Source organism: Geotrypetes seraphini, chromosome 1, assembly GCF_902459505.1.
Source record: "Geotrypetes seraphini chromosome 1, aGeoSer1.1, whole genome shotgun sequence".
Classification (NCBI taxonomy): domain Eukaryota; kingdom Metazoa; phylum Chordata; class Amphibia; order Gymnophiona; family Dermophiidae; genus Geotrypetes; species Geotrypetes seraphini.
This window is the reverse complement of record NC_047084.1, coordinates 113,476,936-113,501,904: the sequence shown is the minus strand read 5'-3', so window position 1 is coordinate 113,501,904 and position 24,969 is coordinate 113,476,936. Positions and strand designations below refer to the sequence as shown.

General features: G+C 44.9%; 1 protein-coding gene across 6 annotated transcripts in view; it reads left to right on the top strand.

Annotated features, from left to right (window-relative positions):
* The window catches only part of UNC13B (unc-13 homolog B), an 837,582-nt gene that overhangs the window by 409,821 nt on the left and 402,792 nt on the right, over positions 1-24,969 (top strand). For all 6 annotated transcript variants that reach the window (XM_033936000.1, XM_033936018.1, XM_033936037.1 and 3 more), the window contains one exon: positions 19,290-19,336. In XM_033936000.1, the coding sequence (XP_033791891.1) occupies positions 19,290-19,336 (47 nt within the window). The remainder of the gene's footprint in view (positions 1-19,289; positions 19,337-24,969) is intronic.

Sequence of the window (24,969 nt, the reverse complement as noted above, 5' to 3'; positions counted from 1 at the left end):
TGGCAGTCTTCATGTCTTCACTAATGATCACTCCCAAGTCTCGTTCTGCTGCAGTCCTTGCTAGGGTGTCACCATTTAGGATGTAAGTCCTGCATGGATTTTTGCTGTCAAGGTGCATGGCCTTACATTTCTTGACATTGAAACTTAGTTGCCAAGTCTTTGACCAATTCTCCAGTAGGAGTAGGTCCTGCGCCATATTGTCGGACATTGTGCTTTTGCCTACTATGTTGCATAGTTTGGCGTCATCGGCAAATAATGTAATTTTACCTTGAAGCCCCTCTGCTAAGTCTCTTATGAAGATGTTAAATAGGATCGGGCCCAAGACCGAGCCCTGCAGCATTCCGCTGATTACCTCCATCATTTTGGAGAGGGTACCATTTACCACTACCCTCTGAAGTCTACCTCTAAGCCAGTCCTTAACCCATGCAGTTAATGTTTCACCTAATCCCTTCAAACTCATCTTACTCAATAACCTGCAGTGTGGGAAGCTATCGAATGCCTTACTGAAGTCCAAGTACACAATGTCCAGGGACCCCTATATCAAGCTTTCTTGTTACCCAGTCAAAGAATCTGATCAGATTTGATTGGCAGGACCTTCCCTTTGTAAATCCATGTTGATGGGGATCTCGTAGATTCTCCTCATTCAGGATCGTGTTTGATTAGTGTTTCCATAAGTTTACTCACTATCGATGTGAGACTCACCGGTCTGTAGTTTGCAGCCTCCGTCCTTGAGTCTTGATAGCTCATAGTAGACACTACTGGGCGTACACTCGAAATTTCAAAACGGGTCATCCGAGTTTTCCCTTGTTTGCAGCTGAGTGCCGGATCCCGGCGCCTCGCAAGTGAAGACTGAGGAAAAGTACTCATTTAAAAGTTTGGCTTTATCAGAGTCCGATTCTATATAGTTCCCGTCGGGTTTCCCAAGGCTTACTCAACTGTGTTTATTTTTCTATCATTAATATACCTGAAGAAGGATTTATTGCCCTACTTGATGTTATTCGCTAGATTCTCCTCCATATGGAGTTTGGCCTCTCTGATTGCTGTTTTGACTGCCTTTGACGTGGCCAGATAGTCTTCCTTAGATTCCTGCTTTCCTGATTGTTTGCAGGAGATGAATGCTCTTTTCTTCTTTTTTATGAGGTCTGAGATCTCCGTAGAGAACCACTGGGGTTTGTTGTTTCTTCGCCGTTTACTTACTGATTTTATGTAGCAGTTGGTTGCTTCGTGTATAGTTGATTTCAGAGTTTACCACATTACCTCTACATTGCCTGTTTCGACTTGGTTCTGCAGTGCCCAATGAACGAAATCTCCCATGCTTTTGAAGTTGGTGCCCTTAAAGTTGAGGACCTTGATTGATGTGTTTGATTTAGTGAAACCTCTCCTGAGGTTGAACCATACCATGTTGTGGTCACTGGAGGCCAAAGTATCGCCTACTGAAACCTCTGTGACACTTTCTCCATTGGTTAGTATCAGGTCCAGTATCGCCTGAGCCCTAGTGGGCTCTAATACTATTTGTCTGAGTCTTGCTCCCTTTATAGAGGTTAATAGCTTCCTGCTGCCGCTGGTCGTAGTGGAAAGTCTGTTCCAATCCACATCAGGCATATTGAAGTCACCTAGCAATACTGTGTCTCCCCGCAAAGTGATATTCTCTATGTCTTCGATTAATTCTATATCCACGTCATCCTGTTGTCTTGGAGGTCTGTATACTATGCCAAGATACAGGCATTTGTCCCTCCCCCTAGCCAAATTCACCCAGAGGGATTCCCTGGTGTACTTGACATCTGCGATTTTGGTAACTTTGATGTCCTCTTTAGTGTATAGTGCTACACCTCTTCCAATTTTGCCCTCTCTGTCTTGACGGAGTAAGTTGTATCCGGATATAGCCATATCCCACCCATGGGAGTCCGTGAACCAAGTCTCGGATATCGCCACCACATCTAGGTCGGCGTTCCTCATTTCCGTCTCCAATTCCAGAATTTTATTGCCCAAACTATGGGCATTAACATTCAAAGCCCACCATACCTAGTGTGACCATATGGCTCCAGAAAAAAGGGGACGGATTGAGACATCCGGGTTTTACTTCCATTGAAAGCAATGGAAGTAAGGAGAACAGATTGAGACATCTTGGTTGCTTTCAGTGGAAGTAAAACCCGGATGTCTCAATCCGTCCCCTTTTTTCTGGAGCCATATGGTCACACTAACCAAACCTTATGTTTGCTATGTCTCTGTGGAGATTTTCCTGCTTGAGTTAATTCAACTCCTATAGTACTGTTTGCAATGTGTGTACTTACCTCAGACTCAGAAATGTAGTGTGCACTTACCTCAGACTCAGAAATGGATTGGTAACTTACCTCACCAGGTTGGTTACTCATGCCAGTACGTGAGTGGGTACCCTCCCCCAACTTACCTAGTTTAAAGCCCTATGAAGAAGGCGGGCTAGTTGGTATCCAAAGACGTTCTTTCCCCTTCTGGTCAGGTGGAGCTCGTCTGGTCCCTGAAGTCCTTGCAGCGCCTCTCCATGGTTCAGGAATCCGAAGTTCATCTCCTTGCACCATCCGTTCAGCCAGTCGTTTGTTCTCTGGATACGATCCTCCCTGGCTCTTCCCTTGCCCCTCACTGGGAGGTTCGAGGAGAAGACCACCTGCGCTTCCATCCTCCTCAGCTTCTCACCCAGGGCTCTAAAGTCATCAGATATGTTCTCCAGGGTGTTCCTGGCAGTGTCATTCGTTCCGACATGGATGAGAAGCATGGGGGAAGTGGTCTTGGGGCTTGATGAGTCTGTCTAGGCAGGCGGTTATATCTCGGCTCCTGGCAGACAGCAAACCTCTTTTGATTACATATGAGGTCTGCAAATTGGTCCCTCGGTGCCCCTCAGCAGGGAGTCCCCAATGACTACCACTCTGCGCTTCTTTGGGGGGAGCTGATCTGTTGTCTTCGGAACCGGAACCGTCTGCTGGACTACTTCCTGTACCTCATTAGCAGGTCCTTCCTGTAACAGCTGGAATCTGTTCCTCAAAGTGATTTGTGGGGTCAATGTAAAACTGCCCTGTATTTGAGAGAAAGAGACAGAAGAAGAGGAAGATCTTCTGTGTTTGCCTGTGGAGGAAGTTACCAGCTGCCAGGAGTCAGCGTCTCCAGCCTCTTCTTGTACCCCAATCGTTGGTTCCACAGTTGCAGGTTTGGTCGGTTTGGGCGTCTTGAGGATGGTCTTGTCTGGCTCCTGCTCTGTGATCTGGGACAGCTCCTGGATGACTCCGTCAATGAAGGCCTCGTCTTCTCGGATGCTTCTCAGGCGCTTTACCTCCTTTCTTAGGCTCCTCAGCTCCTGCAAGATGTCTCCGTCTAGCTGATCCATCTCTTCTGTCTGTGTGGAGGCTAATATTCTGCTTGGAGATGGTCTCGGTCTGTACAGAGACCTCTGTCCTCCGTCCTGGCTCTCCCTCCGTCTGCACGTAGACTGTGGCCATCCCCTGGATTCCTTCGGTGACTGGACTGCCGGTCTTGATTGTAGTCTTGTTGCTTCTAGTTCTTCCTGCCATTTAAATTTTTTTTTTTTTTTGTTAGTTTAGATATTTGTTAGTTAGTTATGGCTGCCTGTTCTTTAGTTAGTTAGAAAATTCTGCCTGTTAGGTAGTTTGAAGGTCTGCCTGTCAGAGTTTATAGGTTTGAAGGATAGAGGTAGTTAGTTAATTGTTAGTTAAGTCTGCCTGTTTGTTAGTTGGCTAGAAGGGTCTGCCTGTTAAATAGTTTGAAAGTTTGAAGGATAGAGTGACTGTTATGGTCTGCCTGCTTGAAGGATAGAGTGACTGTTTAGGTCTTCCTGTTGCTTGAGAGGTATGTCTGCTTGTTGGCTAGTTAGGAAGGTCTGCCTGGTTTGAGAGTTTGAAAGAAGCATAACATAGAAACATAGAAGATGACGGCAGAAAAGGGCTACAGCCCATCAAGTCTGCCCACTCTGCTTACCCACCCCCTGTCTATGCCCTAATGACCCAATTTCCTTATCTTGACCCTCATAGGGATCCCACATGGATATCCCATTTATTCTTAAAGTCTGGCAAGCTGTCTGCCTCAATCACCTGCACTGGAAGCTTGTTCCAATGATCAACCACTCTCTCTGTGAAGAAATACTTTCTGGTGTCGCCATGAAATTTTCCGCCCCTGAGTTTGAGCGGGTGCCCTCTTGTGGCCGAGGGTCCCTTGAGAAAGAAAATATCTTCCACTTCGACACGTCCTGTGAGGTACTTAAATGTTTCAATCATGTCTCCCCTCTCCCTGCGTTCCTCGAGAGTATAGAGCTGCAATTTGTTCAGTCTCTCTTCATACGAGAGACCCTTGAGCCCCAAGATCATCATGGTGGCCATCCGCTGAATCGATTCAATTCTGCGCACATCTTTACTGTAATGTGGCCTCCAGAATTGCACACAGTACTCCAGATGAGGTCTCACCATGGCCCTGTACAATGGCATTATGACTTCAGGCTTTCGGCTGACGAAACTTCTATTGATACAACCCAATATCTGCCTTGCCTTAGATGAAGCCTTCTCCACTTGATTGGCAGTTTTCATGTCTGCACTGATGATTACTCCTAAATCTCGTTCTGCTGAAGTCCTAGTTAAAGTTTCTCCGTTCAAGAAGTACGTCCTGCATGGATTTCCGCTTCCGAGGTGCATGACCTTTCATTTCTTAGCATTGAAGCCTAGCTGCCAGGTTGAGGACCAACTTTCCAATGTAAGCAGGTCCTGCGCCATATAATTCTGTAAACTGCATTCACTTACTATATTACATAGTTTGGCGTCATTGAGGACCAACTTTCCAATGTAAGCAGGTCCTGCGCCATATAATTCTGTAAACTGCATTCACTTACTATATTACATAGTTTGGCGTCATCGGCGAATAGTGTTATTTTACCTTGAAGCCCTTGAGTCAGATCCCCTATGAATATGTTGAAAAGGAGTGGACCAGGACCGAGCCCTGCGGCACTCCACTGGTCACCTCCGATGCTTTAGAGAGGGTACCATTAACCACCACCCTCTGAAGTCTGCCACTCAGCCAATCATTGACCCATGCAGTTAGTGTCTCTCCTAACCCCATCGATTCCATCTTGCTTAGCAGCCTGCGGTGTGGGACACTGTCAAAAGCTTTACTGAAGTCCAAGTACACGACGTCCAAAGACTCTCCCAAGTCCAACTTTCTTGTTACCCAGTCAAAGAAGCTGATGAGATTGGATTGGCAGGACTTACCCTTGGTGAATCCATGCTGACTGGGATCCCGAAGATTCCCTTCATTCAAGATCGTGTCCGATTTGCTTTTAATTAGTGTTTCCATGAGTTTGCACACTATTGATGTGAGACTCACCGGTCTATAATTCGCAGCCTCTGCCCTGCAACCCTTTTTATGCAGAGGAACGACATTAGCTAATTTCCAGTCCAGGGGAACTTTCCCCTTACTTAGGGAGAGATTGAATAGCTCAGCCAACGTTTTTGCCAGGACATCGCTCAATTCTCTGAGCACTCTTGGGTGCAAATTGTCTGGTCCTATGGCTTTGTACACCTTGAGTCTTGCCAGTTCACTGTAAACTTCACCTGGTGTGAACTCAAAATTCTGAAACGGGTCTTCTGTGCTTTGTGTTGCCTTCAACTGCGGACCGTGTCCCGGTGCCTCACAGGTGAAGACTGAGCAGAAGTATTCATTCAGTAGTTCGGCTTTATCGGAATCTGCTTCCACGTAACTTCCGTCCGGTCTTCTAAGGCGTACTATCCTGCCTGTGTTCCTTTTTCTGTCACTAATATACCTGAAGAAGGATTTGTCCCGTTTTTTAATGTTTTTTGCCAGAATTTCTTCCACTCGAAGTTTTGCCTCCCTAACTGCCATTTTGACCGCTGTAGACCTGGTCCTATTTCTACCTTTGCCTCTCTTTTCTCCGTGCGCTTGTAGGAGAGAAACGCTTTTTTCTTCTCCTTAATGAGGTGCGAGATCTCCACGGTGAACCATTGGGGTTTATTGTTTCTTTGTCGTTTATTTACTGATTTTATGAAGCGGCTAGTTGCTTCATGTATGGTTGATTTCAGTGTTAACCATTTAGCGGTCTCTGCTTGGTCCTGCAGCATCCGATGGATGAAATCTCCCATGTGTGTGAAGTCTGTGCCCCGGAAATTGAGTACCTTTATTTTCGTGTTTGATCTAGGGAAGCCTTTCCTAAGGTTGAACCATACTATGTTGTGGTCGCTAGAGGCTAGCGTATCTCCTACTGAGACCTCTGAGACGCTTTCCCCGTTGGTGAGTACCAGGTCGAGGATCGCCTGGGCCCTAGTGGGCTTCGTTACCATTTGTTTGAGACGTGCTCCCTTTATGGAGGTTAAGAGCCTCCTGCTACCTCTGGTTGTCACTGAAAATGAGTTCCAGTCTGCATCAGGCATATTGAAGTCCCCTAGCAATACAGCTTCTCCTCGTAGAGTGATATTCTCTATGTCTTCAATTAATTCTGCGTCCATGTCTTCCAGTTGTCTTGGGGGTCTGTATACCACACCTAGATACAGGCATTTTTCTCTGCCTCTTGCCAGGTTTACCCAGGGGTACTCCCCGGTGTACTTGACATCTATGATCCTGGTGGTTTTGATGTCCTCTTTAATGTATAGAGCTACCCCCCCTCCTAACCTGCCCTCTCTGTCCTGACGAAGTAGATTGTAGCCCGGTATAGCCATATCCCACCCATGTGAGTCCGTGAACCAAGTTTCAGATATTGCCACTACATCTAGGTCAGCATTCCTTATTTCAGCCTCCAATTCTAGAATTTTGTTACCTAAACTGTGTGCATTGACATACATGGCCCTCCATATCTTGTGTTTGCTAAGTCCCTGTGAGGCGTATCCTACCCGAATCGGTGTGACTCCTAAAGAACTGTTTGCAATGTGGGTACTTACCTTGGACATGAAAGCGGAGTTTCGTCTCACCTCATCAGGATAATTCCTTTCTGCACTAATATGTGAATGGGTACCCTCCCCCGACTTACCTAGTTTAAAGCCCTGTGAAGCAGGGGGGCTTGTCGGTGTCCGAAGACGTTCTTACCCCTACTGGTCAGATGGAGTCCGTCTGGTCCCTGAAGTCCTTGTAGCGCTTCCCCATGGTTTAGGAATCCGAAGTTCATATCCCTGCACCATCCCTGTAGCCACTCGTTCGTCCTCAGGATACGTTCATCTCTGGCTCTTCCCTTGCCTCTAACTGGGAGGATCAATGAGAAAACCACCTGTGCTCCTGTCAGCTTCAGCCTCTCACCCAGTGCTCCAGAGTCTCTGGTGATGGTCTCCGGTGTGTTCCTGGCAGTGTCGTTGGTTCCTATGTGGACAAGAAGCATAGGAAAGTGGTCTCGGGGCGTGAGTAGTCTATCCAGACTGGCGGTGATATCTCGTATCCTGGCTCCAGGCAGACAGCAGACCTCCCTAGATTGCATATCCGGTCTGCAAATTGGTCCCTCGGTGCCCCTCAGCATGGAATCCCCAATGACTATTACTCTGCGCTTCTTTGGGGGGAGCCGGTCAGTTGTCCCTGGAGATGGAGCTGTGTGTTGGGCCTGCTCCTGTTCCTGCTTCTGTTCCTCATCGGCAGTTCCTTCCTGAAGAATCTGGAATCTGTTCCGCAGGGTGAGTTGAGGGGCTGATGTATAAGAACATAAGCATAAGAACATAAGCAATGCCTCTGCTGGGTCAGACCTGAGGTCCATCACGCCCAGCAGTCCGCTCACGCGGCGGCCCAACAGGTCCAGGACCTGTGTAGTAAACCTCTATCTGTACCCTTCTATCCCCTTTTCCAGCAGGTAATTGTCCAAACTTTTCTTAAACCCCAAAACTGTTCTCTGCCCTATAACGTCCTCTGGAAGCGCGTTCCAGGTGTCGACCACACGTTGGGTAAAGAAGAACTTCCTAGCATTCGTTTTGAATCTGTCCCCTTTCAACTTTTCTGAATGCCCTCTTGTTTTTTTATTTTCTGAAAGTTTGAAGAATCTGTCCCTCTCTACTCTCTCTATGCCTTTCATGATCTTGTAAGTCTCTATCATATCCCCTCTAAGTCTCCTCTTCTCCAGGGAAAAGAGACCCAGGTTCTCCAATCTCTCAGCGTATGAAAGGTTTTCCATCCCCTTAATCAGTCGAGTCGCTCTCCTCTGAACTCTCTCGAGTAACGCCATATCCTTCTTAAGGTACGGCGACCAGTACTGGACGCAGTACTCAAGATGCGGACGCACCATTGCCCGGTACAGCTGCAGGATAACTTCTTTCGTTCTGGTTGTAATACCCTTCTTGATTATACCTAGCATTCTATTCGCTCTCTTAGCAGCCGCTGCACACTGTGCCGTCGGCTTCATTGTCATGTCCACCATTACCCCCAAGTCCCTTTCCTGGGTACTCTTAGTCAATAACATCCCTCCCATCGTATAATTGTGCCTCGGGTTTCTGTTTCCCACATGCAATACTTTACACTTCTCAACATTGAACTTCATCTGCCATCTCTCAGCCCATTCCCCTAGTTTGTCCAAGTCCCTTTGCAATTCTTCGCATTCCTCCTTCGTACGAGCTCCATTAAATAGTTTGGTGTCGTCCGCAAATTTTATTATCTCACATTTCGTTCCTGTTTCTAGATCATTTATGAATATATTAAAAAGCAGCGGCCCGAGCACCGAGCCCTGCGGAACACCACTCGTGACCTTCCTCCAGTCAGAGTAGTGGCCCCTTCACTCTGTTTCCTTCCCTCTAACCAGTTTCTGATCCATCTATGCACGTCTCCTTCCACCCCATGGTTCTTCAGTTTCCGGAGTAGACGTTCATGAGGCACCTTGTCTAAGGCTTTCTGGAAATCTAGGTATATGATGTCTATGGGGTCTCCTCTGTCCATCTGTTTGTTAATTCCCTCGAAGAAGTGCAACAAGTTAGTCAGGCATGATCTTCCCCTGCAGAAACCATGTTGGCTAGATATCAGAAGTTCGTTCTTTTCAAAATGTTCATCGATGTTTTCTTTTATCAGTGCTTCCGCCATTTTCCCCGGAACCGAGGTCAGACTCACCGGTCTATAGTTCCCCGGGTCACCTCTTGATCCCTTTTTAAAGATGGGCGTAACGTTGGCTATCTTCCAATCCTCCGGGATCACACCTGTTTTCAGAGATAGGTTGCAAATTTGCTGTAGTAGCTCCGCTATTTCCTCCTTTAGTTCCTTCAGAACCCTTGGATGGATTCCATCCGGACCTGGGGATTTGTCAGTTTTTAGTTTTTCTATCTGCCTGTACACATCATCGAGTCTCACTTCCATGGATGTTAACTTTTGTGCTTGATTTCCTTTGAAGATTTGTTCGGGTTCCGGTATGTTGGTTGTGTCTTCGCTTGTAAATACAGACGAAAAGAACATGTTAAGTCTTTCCGCGACCTCTTTCTCTTCCTTCACCGCTCCCTTCCGGTCTCCGTCGTCCAGCAGTCCCACCTCCTCCCTAGCCGGCTGTTTGCCTTTAACATATCTAAAGAATGGTTTGAAATTTCGTGCTTCCCTGGCTAGTCTCTCTTCATACTCTCTTTTGGCTTTTTGAACCACACGGTGACATTCTTTTTGATACTTCCTGTGCTCTTTCAAGTTTCCCTCAGATTTGTCTTTTATCCATTTTCTGAATGAATTTTTCTTATTGCCTATCGCTTCCTTCACTATTTTAGTTATCCACTCCGGGTCTTTTGTTCGACTCTTGTTGCACCCTTTTTTGAATCTGGGGATATACAGATTTTGTGCCTCGTTCACCGTGTCCTTGAAAAAGGACCAGGCATGTTCCACCGTCTGCCATTTTTTGGAAGTGTTCCTAAGTTTCTTCTTTACCATTCCCCTCATTGCTTCGTAGTTTCCCTTCCTGAAGTTAAAAGTTGTCGCTATGGTTCTCTTTCCTTTCAGTATTCCTAGTTCCACCTTGAACTTGACCATATTATGATCGCTGTTTCCCAACGGTCCCACTACTTCCACCTCCTTTGCAGGTCCCCTCAGTCCATTTAGGATTAGGTCCAGAGTGGCAATTCCTCTCGTTGGTTCTCTAACAAGCTGCTCCAAGAAGCAATCTTGTACAGCCTCCAGAAATTCTGTCTCCCTAGTGCAGCTTGAGCTTCCAAGACTCCAGTCTATCCTAGGGTAGTTGAAGTCTCCCATAATAACCGTATTACCGCTTTTGCATTCTCGCTTCATCTCAGCTTCCATTTCTTCATCGATCTCTCCGGTTTGTCCGGGAGGACGATAGTATAGGCCTATCTTTATTTCAGGCCCTTTCCTTCCCGGTATTTTAACCCATAGTGATTCTAGCTTGTTGGCCGTCTCTGCTATGTCCATTCTTGTCGATTGTATGCTTTCTTTTATGTATAGTGCTATTCCACCGCCTTTCTGTCCTGACCTGTCCTGGCGATAGAGCTTGTACCCCAGCAGTGCTGTATCCCATTTGCTTTCCTCATTCCACCATGTTTCAGAGATTCCAATGATGTCTATGTCTTCTGCAATGGCCATGGCTTCTAATTCCCCCATTTTGTTTCTTAGGCTCCTTGCATTAGTATATATGCAATTTAGCTCCTGGAATTTTGTTGCCTTCATTTCCTTTCCCTGTGCTTCGGTCTTTAGAGTCTTCTTTTTGGCTACAATCTTTCTACCTTCCTCTTCTTGGTTAGTCGACTACTGTAAATTGTCCCTTGTTTCTTCCCAGCCTTTTTTCCCCTCAGTATCTTCATTGGATACCTTCTTCCGAATCATTGATGCTTGGTCGACTGTCGGCTTTCCCCTTCTTCTTAGTTTAAAGCCTGTTCTATTCCTTTTTTGACGTTGTTTGCTAGAAGTCTAGTTCCCGCCACGCTCAGATGCAATCCATCTCTCCTGTAGAGCTTGCTCTTGCCCCAGAACATCGTCCAGTTCCTCACGAAGTGGAATCCTTCTTCCTCACACCATCTCCTTATCCACGCATTTATTGATTGTAGTTCCTCTTGCCTTTTCACATCTACCCTCGGTACCGGTAGGATCTCTGAGAACGCTATCTTCTGGGTCCTCGTCTTCAGCTTCCTTCCCAAGATCTTGAACTGTTCTATCAGTGTGCTTCTTCTGTAGTCCCTCCTGCTGACATCATTCGTCCCTATGTGGCTCATTACTATGGTCTCTTCCGTCTCAGCTCCATCCAGGATCTTTCCAATTTTGTCCACGATGTCCTTGGTTCTCGCTCCCGGGAGGCAGGTCACCAGTCGATCCTCTCTCCCTCCTGCTATGTGGCTGTCCACATGCCTCAGGATCGAGTCCCCCACTAGGATCGCTGACTTTCTCTTCTTCAATGTTCGCTTGGGTCTCAGGTCAGTGTCCTCGGTGTGCTCCGCTCTTTCTTCCTCCGGGCATCGACTGGCCATTTTCTCTCCCTCGTGTGTTTTTCCTCTATGGGTGTCTTCTTTGAGACAGATAGCTGCCCTGTTTGTAAGAAGAAGGAGAAGATGAAGAGATTGAAAAAGGGGGGGGGGGGGGGTTAAAAGATAGTGTAAAAGTTAATCAGCTAGTTGTATGTGCCTGGTGATTGTACTCCGCCTTGTTATGTGTTGAGCCTTGGCGGTTATCCGGAGTCCTTCCTTGAGGCCCTTTTTAAAGGCGCTCTCGCTAAGGCGAGTGCCTTTGCCGCTCCCCTTCACAGCGCGCCGAATGGCTGCGCGGCGTTGGCTCCTCCCCTTTTATGGGGGAATTCGGCTGGTAATGTTGGGGGTGTAGGCGGAGTTATCTCTCGCCTCTACCCCTCAACTGTGCTCTGTCTGCTCCTCTGACCCTGCTTTCTCTGCTCTGCTTCCCCCTCTGCTTGTCCTGCTCTTTCCGCTCTGCCACGTGCTCTCCGTTCTGCTCTGTCTGCCTGTCTCTCAGCTCCTCTCTGTCTGCCTGTCTCTTTGCTCCTCTCTGTCTGCCTGTCTCTCCGCTCTCCGCTCCTCTCTGTCCGCCTGTCTCACCGTTCCTCTCTGCTCTGTCCGCTCCGCTCAGCTATCTCCGCTCCTCTGCTATCACCGCTCAACTCCTACTAAATTTCTTTTAGCTTCCTCCGCTCTCTGCCACGTGCTCTGGGTTTAGCTGGGCACAGCACCACCTATCTTTCTACTGCTGGTCTCTTAGCCGTTGCCTCCTCCCCTTTTATGGGGGAATTCGGCAGGTGATGGTGGGGGGTAGGCAGAGTTATCTCTCGCCTCTACTCCTTGACTCTGCTTGGTCCGCTTCTCTGATCCTGCTTTCTCAGCTCTGCTTCCTCCTCTGCTTGTCCTGCTCTTTCCGTTCCGCCACGTGCTCTCTGCTCCGCTCTGTCTGCCTGTCTCTCCGCTCCTCTCTGTCTGACTGTCTCACCGCTCCTCTCTGCTCTGTCTGCTCCGCTCAGCTATCTCCGCTCCTCTCTGCTATCACCGCTCAACTCCTATTAAATTTCTTTCAGCTTCCTCCGCTCTCTACCACATGTTCTGGGTTTATCTTTCTACTGCTGGTCTCTTCGCCGTTGGCTCCTCCCCTTTTATGGGGGAATTCGGCTGGTGACGTCAGGGTGGGGTAGGTAGAGTTATCTCTCACCTCTACCCCTCGCCTCTGCTCGGTCTGCTCCTCTGACCCTGCTTTCTCTACTCTGCTTCCCCCTCTGCTTGTCCTGCTCTTTCTGCTCTGCCACGTGCTTTCCGCTCCGCCTCCAGAATTGCACACAGTACTCCAGATGAGATCTCACCATGATTCTGTACAATGGCATTAGGACCTCGGATTTCCGAATAACAAAACTTCTACGGATACAACCCAGCATTTGTCTAGCCTTGGATGAAGCCTTCTCCACTTGATTGGCAGTTTTCATGTCTTCACTAATGATCACCCCTAAATCTTGTTCTGCTACAGTTCTAGCCAAGGTCTCACCATTCAATGTGTACATTCTGCACGGATTATTGTTGCCAAGGTGCATGACCTTGCATTTTTTTTTTGTTCAAAATATTTTTATTGATTTTATACGTATAAAATAAACTGCAAAAGGCTTCCGAGAAAGCCCAACAAGAAAAGAAGTGACAGCTCCTTTCAAGTACATCATATCACAATAAGATAATATATCGGTAACAAAAATAGAAGCATCATACAATACAGTCTTCTAGCCACAGTAAATAGCAAGACAGAGAAGTTGGTAGGGCAATGGATTGTGCATAGTAAACCATAATTTAGGCAAAGATATAAAGCCATAAAGATACAAAAGCTAAGTAAAATCAGGTATTATAAATATTGAAAGGGTCACTGTTGATTCCTGAAAATTCAGCAGATAAGAAACACCAATAAGAAATGCAAATGAGTAAATCAATTAGACTCTACACTTTCCTTTAATGATCATCTGAACTCTCTGGTAAAAAAATGTTTTTAGTCTTCACGTGTTGAGGAATGTGAGATCCTGCTTCGCCAACAACATTTTGCTGTCCTTGTACAATCAATCATTCTTTCTAGACTGGACTATTGTAATTCCATCTATCTAAGTCTAACCAATAAAAATGTTCAAAAACTTCAGCAGATCCAGAATACTGCGGCTAGGTTGATCTTCGCAAAAAGCAAATTTGACCATGTTTCCCCGCTTCTGTCAAAACTTCACTGGCTTCCAGTAATTTCTAGGATTCACTTTAAATGTACCTGCCTAATTTTCAAGATCCCTAAGCCCACTATCCTGGAATTCTTCGAGACCTGACACTACCAGATCCACCCACAAACTCAAACTGTCTTTCCCCTCGTTAAAAGGCATCATGTATGCAGGTAAATTGGGGTAATCCCTTTTCTTCAAATTCACTGAGCTTTGGAATAACCTCCCTGCCCCGCTGCTAAACCTAGGCTCACTCCAATTATTCCGAAAGCATCTGAAAACCTGGCTTTTCGCCAAAACGCAAAGCTATCTATTTAAAATGTAAAGCTAGTTATCCTCTTCATAACCTCTAATTTCTTATTATGTCCTTTCCTCATTTATTGAATTTACCTGTAAACCGTGCCGAGCTCTATCTTTATGGAGATGATGCAGTATACAAACTTAAGGTTTAGTTTACACAATCCAAATTAAAACTGAACCCAGAAAAAACCCCAAGATTTTCTTGGCAAGTCCTAACTACAAGTTAACTAATACCACTTTGAAATTAAACGGGTTAAATTACTGCTTTTCTCCTGGTGCTTATGGGGCACACAGCAGTGTTTGAAAAGGGATAGCTAGCTGAGGTCACCCACAAATGAAGTTACAGTCTAAAAAAATTATAATATACTTATTCTAATCTAATCTGAATTTCTGTATCATGCTTTTCCAATGTGATTTACAAGTGAAGAGGTCCATATAGTTATATGGGGAATTACAATAACATTGGCAAATTGATTACAGTAATACAAGTTTGCATGTACCGTGTTTCCCCAAAAATAACACCTAGCATGATTTTCGGGGTAGGTCTTAATATAAGCCCTACCCCAAAAATAAGCCCTAGTCGCTGGCAGCATGCTTCCTCTGCCCCCCCTCTCCTGTGCGCCCCCGCCGACCCTTCCGTCTCTCCCTCCTATCGGAACCCCGACCGTGAGACCGAAATACCTGGTAACAAATAGCAGCGTCGGCAGCACAGGCTGCATCGCAGCTTGCCCTTCTCACACCCGGCTGTTCCATGCCGCATTGCTGATGACATCATCAGTGATGTGGCAGAGGAATGCCCGGATGTGAGAAGGGTCAGCCGCAATGCAGCCTGTGCTGCCAACCCTGACGGTTTTTTCAGATATTTCCGCTCGTGGTCGGGGTTCGGATGGGAGGGAGAGATGAAAGGGTCAGCAGGGGGGATGGGAGGGATAGAAATATACTGCACAGAGGGAGGGATGAAGGGAGGGATAGAAGCTTCAAGGGTTCAGCACAAGAGATGGGAGGGAGGGATGGAAGCTGCAAGGGTTCTACACAGGGGGAGGGAGGGAGGAATAGAAAGATACTGCACAAGGGGATGGGCGAGAGGGGAAGAATGATGCTGTACATATGGGGGGGGGGGGGAGAGAAAGGAAATAAGAATTGGGGTGGAGAAGAGGAAGGGAGAGATGATCATTGTACATGAAAAAAAATAAGACCTACCCGCAAATAAGACTTAGTGCCTTTTTTGGGCCCAATATTAATATAAGACAGTGTATTATTTTTGGGGAAACACGGTAGATACATGGTTAAAGAAAAAAACGGTTCACAGAGATATTAGTTGCCACCATTGAATTAATTGTTTGGTGTGTGGTACTGAAGGAAAGATTGGTTGCGAACCTTGTGATAGGTTATATAGCAGGTTGTTGTTAGTCATATAGAAATGTTTTTAGTATTTTTCTAAATGTGAGGTAGTTACACTCCATTCTAATAGTTATAGGTAGACCATTCTAAGTTTTAATGGCTACATAGGTGAATAGAGAGTTAATATTCATTTCTATTTGACTCCTTTGATGGATGGTAGTGTCAGTTGCAAAGTATGGTAAAGCCTAGATTATGAAAAGAATAATTTGGTAAAGAAGTCAATTATTCTGAGGTATTTATGTGGAGGTTTTTTTTTTAATTATTATTCATTTTTGAACAATGTAATTTTTCTCCCTTCCATTTCTTTATTCCCTACCATCACTTTCCAATATGTCTAGTTAAAGTCTAAATGTTCACAATCCCCTTTTTTATTTGTATTAGTTTTATCTTTTATCTTATTTTTTTTTTAAGTTCAGTATGTTTTATTGAAAGTTTTGCATAACAAAAGTATAAAACAATACAAATATGCAACAGGCAATCCTGACAATAATACTTGCTAACTGGCTAGATACTTGCTGATAGTCGGTATAGTAAAATTTAATAAACTTGAAACTATTCTAGGTTAGATTACTTCTTTGGGATGGCCAGTCAGTTGGAGGGCTAGCAGGCAGTAAAAAGTCACCCCATTCTCAACTTGGATCATGCTGTGGTATCAGAATATTGTTAGGGGAGAGGAGGAGAGAGTTGGGGAAAACTATGTAGAGCCAACACAACCTTACTAGCATGAGCAAATATATAATTATGGCTATAGGGCAGTGGTGTCAAAGTCCCTCCTTGAGGGCTGCAATCCATTCGGGTTTTCAGGATTTCCCCAATGAATATGCATGAGATCTATGTGCATGCACTGCTTTCAATGCATATTCATTGGAGGAAATCCTGAAAACCCAACTGGATTGCAGCCCTCAAGGAGGGACTTTAAGATCCCTGCTATAGAGAAACTGGAAGGCATTCTTACTCCATAACAATATAGAAGACATTCATGTTAACTCAGGGATAAGAGAAACAGTTTTCCTTAGTGGAGCTTGAGACTCTCCAGTCTCAGCATAAAAGAAGGGCTCAAAAAGCAACAAGGAAAATGGTCTACAATATCCAAGATGGAAGACAAAAGAAAAGCGGACCTCTAAGAAAACAGGCTTAGCAGTGCCCTCAGGAAAGTAGGGTCGGATTTTAGTGATGTTGTAGAAAAAGAAATGACAGATTTTGGAGGTACAGTATGTTGAATTTGAGAAGAGGAGGGATGAGTCAAAGACCACCCTGAGGTTGCAAGCCAATGGAACGGGGAGGATGAGGGTGTTGTCTATATAAATAGAGAAAGGAAGGAAGCTCCGGAATGAGAGGGCATAGTTTGAAGTTAAAGAAAGGTGATAGGCTCAGGAGTGATCTAAGGAAATACTTTTCTACAGAAAGGGTGGTAGATGCATGGTATAGTCTCTCGGTAGAGATGGTAGAGACAGACTGTCTGAATTCAAGAAAGCATGGGGCAGGCATGTGGGATCTTTCTAGGGAGAATAGGATTTAGTGGATGCTATGGATGAGTAGACTCGATGGACCATTTGACCTTTATCTGCCATCATGTTTCTATTTCATCAATGTACCTCTTTCTTGTGGATGCTTCTCAGTCTTGCCACCTCCTCTCAGTGCCTTTACTTCCTTCATGAGGGATTCAAGCTGAATCAAGCACATGGAACCACTTCCTCTGCTTGGGCAACATTTTCTGTTTGCACAGGCCGAAGCTGTAACCTGAGCAATAGTTTTGGTGACATGATGTTTTCCAACCATACTGTTAACAGAAGTACTTTTATCTGATGAAAAAAAGAAAGAAGAGAAAGTAGGTAGGTGAGTGGGTGCTTATTAAACACTAAACAGAGACTTTCCTCAACTGCTATCTTTGCCCTGATCTTTTTTTATGTTCTAAAATGCAACCTAGTGTAAAATACTAATCTAGACTAAAACACTGTTTATATAAAACCCTAACAGAGACTCTAAAGCAGGGTTGTCCAACCTGTTGCCCGAGGGCCCATGCGGCCCAGTGAAGTATTTTGTGCGGCCCCGGTCGAGGATGATGCAGTGTTTTCCTCTGCTGCTCCTGGGTGTTTACCGTCTTGCCAGCTCCCTCCTCTGTCTTGCTGCAGCGTTTGCGCGGCCCCACAAACATTTTTTTCGGCCAGTACGGCCCAGGGAAGCCAAAAGGTTGGACACCCCTGCTCTAAAGGCTAAATTGACTTTGCTGAAAAAGCAGAGTGCTGAACTAAAAAAGTGAACGAGAAAGACAATGAATTATCCTACTGAAGTCCAAAGTTTGCCTTTTCCCCAAGTCTGAATGCAGTGGATATTTTCTTCCCTTTAGCAGATCTCACTCAGCACTTCTTCAAGACTAAACCATCTCTCTCCCCTTAAATCCGTTCAAAATTCTGCTTCATATCTTTTTGTTCCGTCAGTGTTGCTATGTTCACATTACCCCTCTCCTCAAATCACTTCATTGGCTGCCTATCCATTTCAGCATACAGTTCAAACTCCTCTTATCGACTTACAAGTGCATTCGCTCTGCAGTTTCTTAGTATCTCTCCTCTCTTACCCCTCTCTACTATATACTCCTCCTTGGGAACTCCATTCTTCAGATAAATGACTCTTAAATGTACCCGTCTCCTCTGCTGCCAACTTCAGTCTATGTCCCTTCTATCTTGCTGCACTATATGCCTGGAACATACTGCTTGAGTCACTATGTCAAACTCTGTGTCTGGCAGTGTTCAAATCTAGGATAAAAGCCCTCTTTTTCGAGACTACTTTTAACTCCTAACTCTTACCAATGTCTGTTTTATCATTTCCTCTGTAAGGAATTCCCTAACCCCTATTTGTCCCGTTTGTTGTTTTGATTAAATTGTAAACTCTACGAGCAGGAATTGTCCCTTACATATTTAATGTAAAGCATGACGTACATCTTGCAGCACAATAGAAATGATAAGTAGTAGACCACAGAAAGTTTGGGAATTATTGAAGACTTGGCTGTTGCATAATTTTTTTTAACATGTAAATTAGATATTTCCAATTTGATGTATTTATTATAGTGCAGTTTGCCTTGTACTGTTTGTGTAACTGAAATAGAAATATAAGCTTGAATATTAAGTTATATAAGGCCCCTTTTATCAAGCCATGTTAGGGTTTTTTTTTTATCACCAACCACTGCGGTAAAAGCTCCAACACTCATAGGAATTCTATGAGTGTTGGAACATTACTGCAGCAGCCGGTGATAAAAAAAACCCCTACCGTGGCTTGATAATTGAGATACAACAAGCAACAGTGCTATGGAGTAGCAGAGAGTATTAAAGGAAGCTGTTGATTTTCAAAAGATGCAAGATAAGTATTACACCCTTTGCTTGATATTTAATTGGTTGAACTTTTCAAGCACAAATAGAAGTTGCCATTTCTGTGCAAGCAGTTGGTGAAGATATTTACCACCGATAGAGAGTTTGATATTTTTTTTCAGTTTTTTTAAAAAATTGAAAATAAAATAAATTAAATTAAATGGAATAAATTATTTGAATAAATAGAGAAAGTTATGAATTTTAGTGTAGTTAGATTAGGTGGTAGGTTATATCTCGCTTAGTAAAACTAAATAAGTGATTCATCAAACTAAAATAAAACTTGAAACTTGATAATGGGATTTTTAGTGACTTTAATATTTGCACAGAAAAAGCAAAAAGGCCAGCTTTGTTCTGATGAAAGAATAAGAGCACTGAACAGGCTCTTCTAGATGGTTTTTTGTTTTAATGCGTCAGTTAATCATCCTTTAATCATATGTATGTTGTAACTTGTTCTGCCTTCTTGCAGCTGGAGTTACTGTTAAGTGTGTTTACAAATAAGAATATTTTAAATAATCATATGCATGATTGTATATGTGCTGCCTAACAGTGATAATCCCTTTTATCTCTTCCTTGATTGTAATACATTTCTGGTCCATCTTGTTAAAGAATTTATATTTCTTGTTTTTTTGCAGGCTCAAGATGATGACGATCCATCAAAGCCACCCTGGTTCAAGGGAGAGTAAGTGATGGGCAGCATTATTTTACTTCTAAAACATGATATGGTTTTATCTTTTTCTTCTCTGTTTATTTTGGTTGTTGATAGGCTTTGAATTTGAATACCTTTCTCTTAGTTGAAAATAAAAATAAACCTGAAAATACAGCAAAAACCTCACAACCTTACAACCTCAAACTGATAGGACACACACTTAGTATTCTCAAATTCAAAAATGTATAGGAAAAGCAGAGAGGATCTCTATATAGAAAATGGAGGGAAAACGTAAATGATCACATTTAAACAGATACTTCACACTGATTATTGCACAATTAGTACCATATTTCCCCATATATAGGCCGTGGCCTATATATGGGTTTGCAAGCCTGCCCAGTGAGTGCGGCTTGCAAAACTGGGTGACATATACAATTTTTAAAATCATTCCCCCTCCTTAACTCCAAGGCCGGGCTAGAGGAGGCTGTGAAGCGGTAAGGGTCTAAGGTGAATGAAGGCGCCCCTGGCTGGAGAGGAGGCAGAGGCACCAGATGAAGCTCCTTCAGACTCGGGCTCCAGGTAGGCAGCAGCAAGCAGTGCTGGGTGCAGGAGAAGCAGGGGTGCTGGCAATGGGGGGATCGTTGCCTAGGGAGCTCTCCTTGCTGACGTGCGGCGGGCTCAAGCGCTTGACCAGCTCGGGCAGTTGGAAATACTTGGCCTCGCGCTGCAGCCGGCTTTGCTCGGGTGACGTAGTCAAGTAGCACCAACTTCAGGTCCTGCAGGTAGTCCAGGATGTAGCAGAAGAAGAAGCCGTTGCGGTCAAGCTCCTGCGGCCACCGCTCCTGCGAAACATGCGCCCGAGCAGCGAATCTGGCACGGCAAGTCACGTACACCTGCCCACCCACATTCTGCTCCACCAGCTCTGGGAAAAACGACGAAGACGAGCTGCCTCCGTTGGGCAGCCCGCAAGCTGCATTGTCCGGCGTAGCCATGACTCCACCTCTGGGCGAGAAGCTGAGCCTTTCCCCTACCTCAGCACACATGCATTGAGCTATCTTTAGCTGAACATAAGAATTGCCACTGCTAGGTCAGACCAGTGGTCCATCGCGCCCAGCAGTTCGCTCACGCAGCGGCCCCCAGGTCAAAGACCTGTGCCCTAACCGAGACTGGTTCTACCTGCGTTCGTTCCAGTTCAGCAGGAACTTGTCCAACCTTGTCTGGAATCCCCGGAGCGTGTTTTCCCTTATAACAGACTCCAGAAGAGCATTCCAATTCTCCACAATTCTCTGGGTGAAGAAGAACTTCTTTAAGTTCGTACGGAATCTATCTATCCCCTCTTGTTCTCTCTACCTTGGAGAGAGTGAACAACCTGTCTTTATCTACTAAGTCTATTCCCTTCATTATCTTGAATGTTTCGATCATGTCTCCTCTTTTCAAGGGAGAACAGGCCCAGCTTCCCTAATTTCTCACTGTACGGCAACTCCTCCAGCCCCTTAACCATTTTAGTCGCTCTTCTCTGGGTCCTTTCGAGTAATACCATGTCCTTCTTCATGTATGGCGACCAGTGCTGGACGCAGTATTTCAGGTGAGGGCGTGTCATAGCCCAGTACAGCGGCATGATAACCTTCTCCAATCTGTTCATTATCCCCTTCTTAATCATTCCTAGCATTCTGTTCGCCCTTTTCGCCGCCACTGCACATTGCGCAGACGGCTTCATTGACTTGTCAACAAGTACTCCCAGGTCTCTTTCCTGGGGCATCTCTCCAAGTACCGCCCCGGACATCATGTATTCGTGCATGGGATTTTTGATACCGACATGCATTACCTTACACTTATCCACATTGAACCTCATTTGCCATGTTGCTGCCCATTTCTCAAGCGTGGTTATGACACGTTGCAGGTCTTCACAATCCCCCTGCATCTTCACTACTCTGAATAACTTCGTATCGTCTGCAAATTTAATCACCTCACTCGTCGTACCCATTTCCAGATCGCTTATGAATATGTTGAAGAGCACGGGTTCAAGTACCGAGCCCTGCGGCACCCCACTGGTGACGTTATTCCAGTCCGAGTATTGTCCATTTACCCCCACTCTCTGTTTCTTATCTGCTAGCCAGTTTCTAATCCACGTGAGTATTTCACCCTCTAATTCCATGGAGGTAAGGGGGGGGATGATTTAAAAAAACTGTATAGGCCGCCCATTACTGATAGATAAGCCGCAGCTAATAGAATGGGGCGGCTTATCTACCAGTATTAAAACATGTATAGGCATTTTTTGCGGCCTATACACTGGGGGTGACCTATATGCGGGGAAATACGGTAAATGTTGGTCCATAAATCCTGTTATATAGCCAATATATCAAGGACTGAACTATCAAGATACAAGGATCTTCAGAATGCCGATCGGGTAGCATAACCCGATCCGACTACAATCCTCATTGATCCAAGTTGGGTAGTCAATTAATCTTGCATTACTTTCTTAACTATAATTTTTCTATTTCTTATTTATCCCATTGAGAAATGCTAGACTTAACTTAGCTTGTAGCACCATCTCTTCTGAACTGAGCCCCGTTTCATTCACTTCATCAGGGAATGAAGTGTAACAACATGCTTGCGCTAACTGTCAAACTGCTTATCGGCTATACTGCAACGCCACCGCTCACTAAACATAGCCATGTTTAGCTGAGCGGCGTCGGCGTTGCAGTATAGCTGATAAGCAGTTTGACAGCGCAAGCATGTTACACCTCATTCCCTGATGAAGTGCCATTTTGAGGTTATTTGGTGTGGCTGAGGGTGTGTGTGATGGGGATAGGCCTAAGGTATTGGGATCTGTGTGGTAAGAATTTCCTGTGGTGAAGATTAGAAGTCACCATATCTACCCTGGCCTGTGATGACTGGGATGGGAAAATGCATGTGGAGAGTAGTTGGTATAAAATAGGAGAACACAGATTGTGGCATTGGTATTATGAAGGTAGTGTAATTTTGAATGACTGGTGGCTAGGTTAGGATTATAGAGCTCTGGTAGGATTTGGTTAGTGTGTTGGGATGATTGATGGGTGGGTCTATATATGTTATGTGAGGGTGGGAGGGCCTAGGCCAGGTTCACTGTGCGGAGACTATCTCGAAGGGCCTCTTGGAGTTATCTCATGCTCTGTCAAGGATGCAGTTTTATGGAAGCAAAATGTCTCTGTTAGAAGCAGAGTTAGGAGAAGTTTGTAGTGCAGCTTCTAGTGTGAGCTCCAGAGAGACAGGTAGAATAAATGACTTCTTTCAGAGCCGAAGAGGGGAAAGAAAGCTTTCAGAGCCGAAGAGGGGAAAGACAGCCATCTTGAGGCCTGAAATGTAGAGGACATACAAGGACTTGAAAAAGGTGACAGAATGCAATACAGACAGTCCCAGGGTTACAGACACCCAACTTAGGTATGACTCGTACTTCAGAATGAGGTTGCGGCTTCATTTGATTTCCTGAGCAGTATTTCCAGCAGCCAAGACTCCTACACTTCTCCTGTAGTAGACTCAGGAATGATGCATGGCCACATTAAGAACAGTGTGTAGTTGTGCATGCTGTACCTAAGAGGGAACACTGGTAGGGAGAGTTGGCCCTTTTCTCAGCTGGGAGCAAAGATAAGCAGCAAGAATCTTAAAATCTACAAGTTGTGAGTTACATACAAATCTGACTTAAGAACAGCTTTAAAAATGTAAACCAGGGACTGCCTGTACTGAATTTCAATGCAATTTTTATTTTTGTAATTCTTTATTTTCAGACCAGGTACATACATAGTAAACACATTAATAACCAATGTACCAACCATCCACAAAAATATGCCAAGAAACATTTCCAGCAAAGTGGCATATGTAACACATCTTTCCCCTTTCCTGTTGTTTTTTTTCCCTTACTCGTCTTATTTACTATCATTAACTTGTATTTCTTTCCCTATTTTTTCCTTTTGCATCATATGTTTTGTCAAGTCAGTCGTATTTATCTGGTTTGTTTCCCCTCGATACTTGTAATTTACTATTTTACTGTTTTGTACATCGCTTAGAATTTTGAGTAAGCAATTAATCAAATCCATAATAAATTTGAAACTTGAACTCCCTCCTATCTAAAAACCAAAGGTACCATATCCATCACTCCTGATCTTTTGATACCCTCCCTTCCCCCCCAGTACACCAAGAGAACCTTTACCCAACGTCATATTTATATAGGAAGGTCCTCAAACGGGGACAAACAAAAGGGCTAACCAAAAAGAACTGCCCTCCTCCCATCCATGCCAACCCTGAATCGAGAAACCCCCTAACCCATATCCCCCCCTTTCCACCTCTAAATCTCTCCCCCAAATATCCAAAAATTGGGCCATCGATGCGACAACAAAGCCGAAAGCTGATATCTATCACACACCCATCCCAACTCTTCCCTCATAAGTGTTAATGTAGGAGCCCTGGCACTTTGCCACTATTGAGCCACGACTAACCGGAAGAGCCTTCGGGCTGTCGAGGAGGTTCCCTCAACTCAACAGGACACAGGCTTTTATTCCTGTTATTTTCTGGTCCCAAAGAAGACGGGGGATTTGCGACCTATCCTAGACCTCAGAGCTCTCAACAAATTTCTTGTCAAAGAAAAGTTTTGAATGCTCTTTCTTCCAACTCTTTATCCCCTGATGGATCCAGGAGATTGGTTTATGCTCCCTAGATCTCAAAGAGGCTTACACTCGTATTCCAATTCAACTAGCCTCTCGCAGATTCCTAAGATTTCAGGTGGGGAATCTTCATCTTCAATACTGAGTCCTTCCTTTCGGCCTTGCCTCATCTCCCACAGTCTTCACAAAATGCCTGGTGATGGTGGCTGCAGCCCTGCGGACACAGGGTCTTCAAGTCTTTCCATATTTGGGTGACTTGCTCATCAAAGCATCATCTCAACAGCAGGTTATCGTAGCGACCCAACGGACTATAGCGTTTCTCCAAAGTCTTGGGTTCAAAATCAATTTTCCAAAGTCCCAGTTACATCCCTCCCAAACTACAGTTTATTGGAGCCATACTGGACACTGTTCAACTCAGAGCATTCCTGCATCAAATCACGTCAAGATGCTTTCATTCACCTCATGTCAATCTCGGCGAGACAAATAATGGTTCTTCTCGGTCACATGGCCTCTACAGTTCACGTGACTCCTTTTGCCAAACTTCACCTCAGAATTCCTCAGTGGACCCTGGCATTTCAGTGGCAACAAGCTTGCGACCCACTCTTTCAACACATTGCAGTGACTCCTTTGTTGAGACAATCACTGGTGGATGCTCTAGTACCTGGCCAAAACCCAAATTGTAGCAATATTCCATGCTACCAATACAGGGCAAGCAGTGGCTTCCCCCAAGTCTTTCTCAATAATAGATTATGGACTTTAACTTGTCCAAACCTTTCTTAAAACCAGCTATGCTATCCGCTCTTACCACATCCTCTGGCAGCGCATTCCAGAGCTTAACTATTCTCTGAGTGGAAAAAAAAATTCCTCCTATTGAAAAGGTGATGGCGAAAGCTAGAAGGATGCTAGGTTGCATAGGGAGAGGTATGGCTAGTAGGAAAAAGGAGGTATTGATGCCCCTGTATAAGACTCTGGTAAGTTTATTAGAAAAATGCGCAATGTCTAGTGGATGAAGACAGCACAGCTCAGGTT